The sequence below is a fragment of the Eurypyga helias genome, unplaced genomic scaffold (genome assembly GCF_000690775.1).
Source record: "Eurypyga helias isolate BGI_N326 unplaced genomic scaffold, ASM69077v1 scaffold22798, whole genome shotgun sequence".
Taxonomy (NCBI): Eukaryota; Metazoa; Chordata; class Aves; order Eurypygiformes; family Eurypygidae; genus Eurypyga; species Eurypyga helias.
Window position 1 is genome coordinate 2,603 of NW_010269177.1, and position 218 is coordinate 2,820.

Consider the following 218-nt stretch of genomic DNA (forward strand, 5'->3'; position numbering starts at 1 on the left):
CACTGCATCCCCTCCCATGCCGTGGCACGGCATCCCAGCCGTGCCCCCCCCTACCTTCCCCAGGCCCCGTGGTGATGTTTGCCTCAACATCTGGCCCATAGGCAAAGGTTTTGGCCCGGATCCGGAACCGGTACGTCACGCCCTCGGCCAGATCCTTCACCTTCATCCACAGTGGGCTGGTCCCCTTCACGTCCACTGTCACGATCTTACTGACGCCT

The 218-nt window shown here is 62.8% G+C and overlaps 1 protein-coding gene across 1 annotated transcript in view; it reads right to left on the reverse strand.

Moving 5' to 3' along the window:
* The window catches only part of LOC104514360 (protein sidekick-2-like), a 1,155-nt gene extending 944 nt beyond the window's left edge, over positions 1-211 (reverse strand). Inside the window, exon 1 of the mRNA XM_010158021.1 lies at positions 55-211. Coding sequence (XP_010156323.1) covers positions 55-166 — 112 coding nt within the window. The 5' untranslated portion in view covers positions 167-211. The remainder of the gene's footprint in view (positions 1-54) is intronic.
* Positions 212-218: the final 7 nt, after the last annotated feature.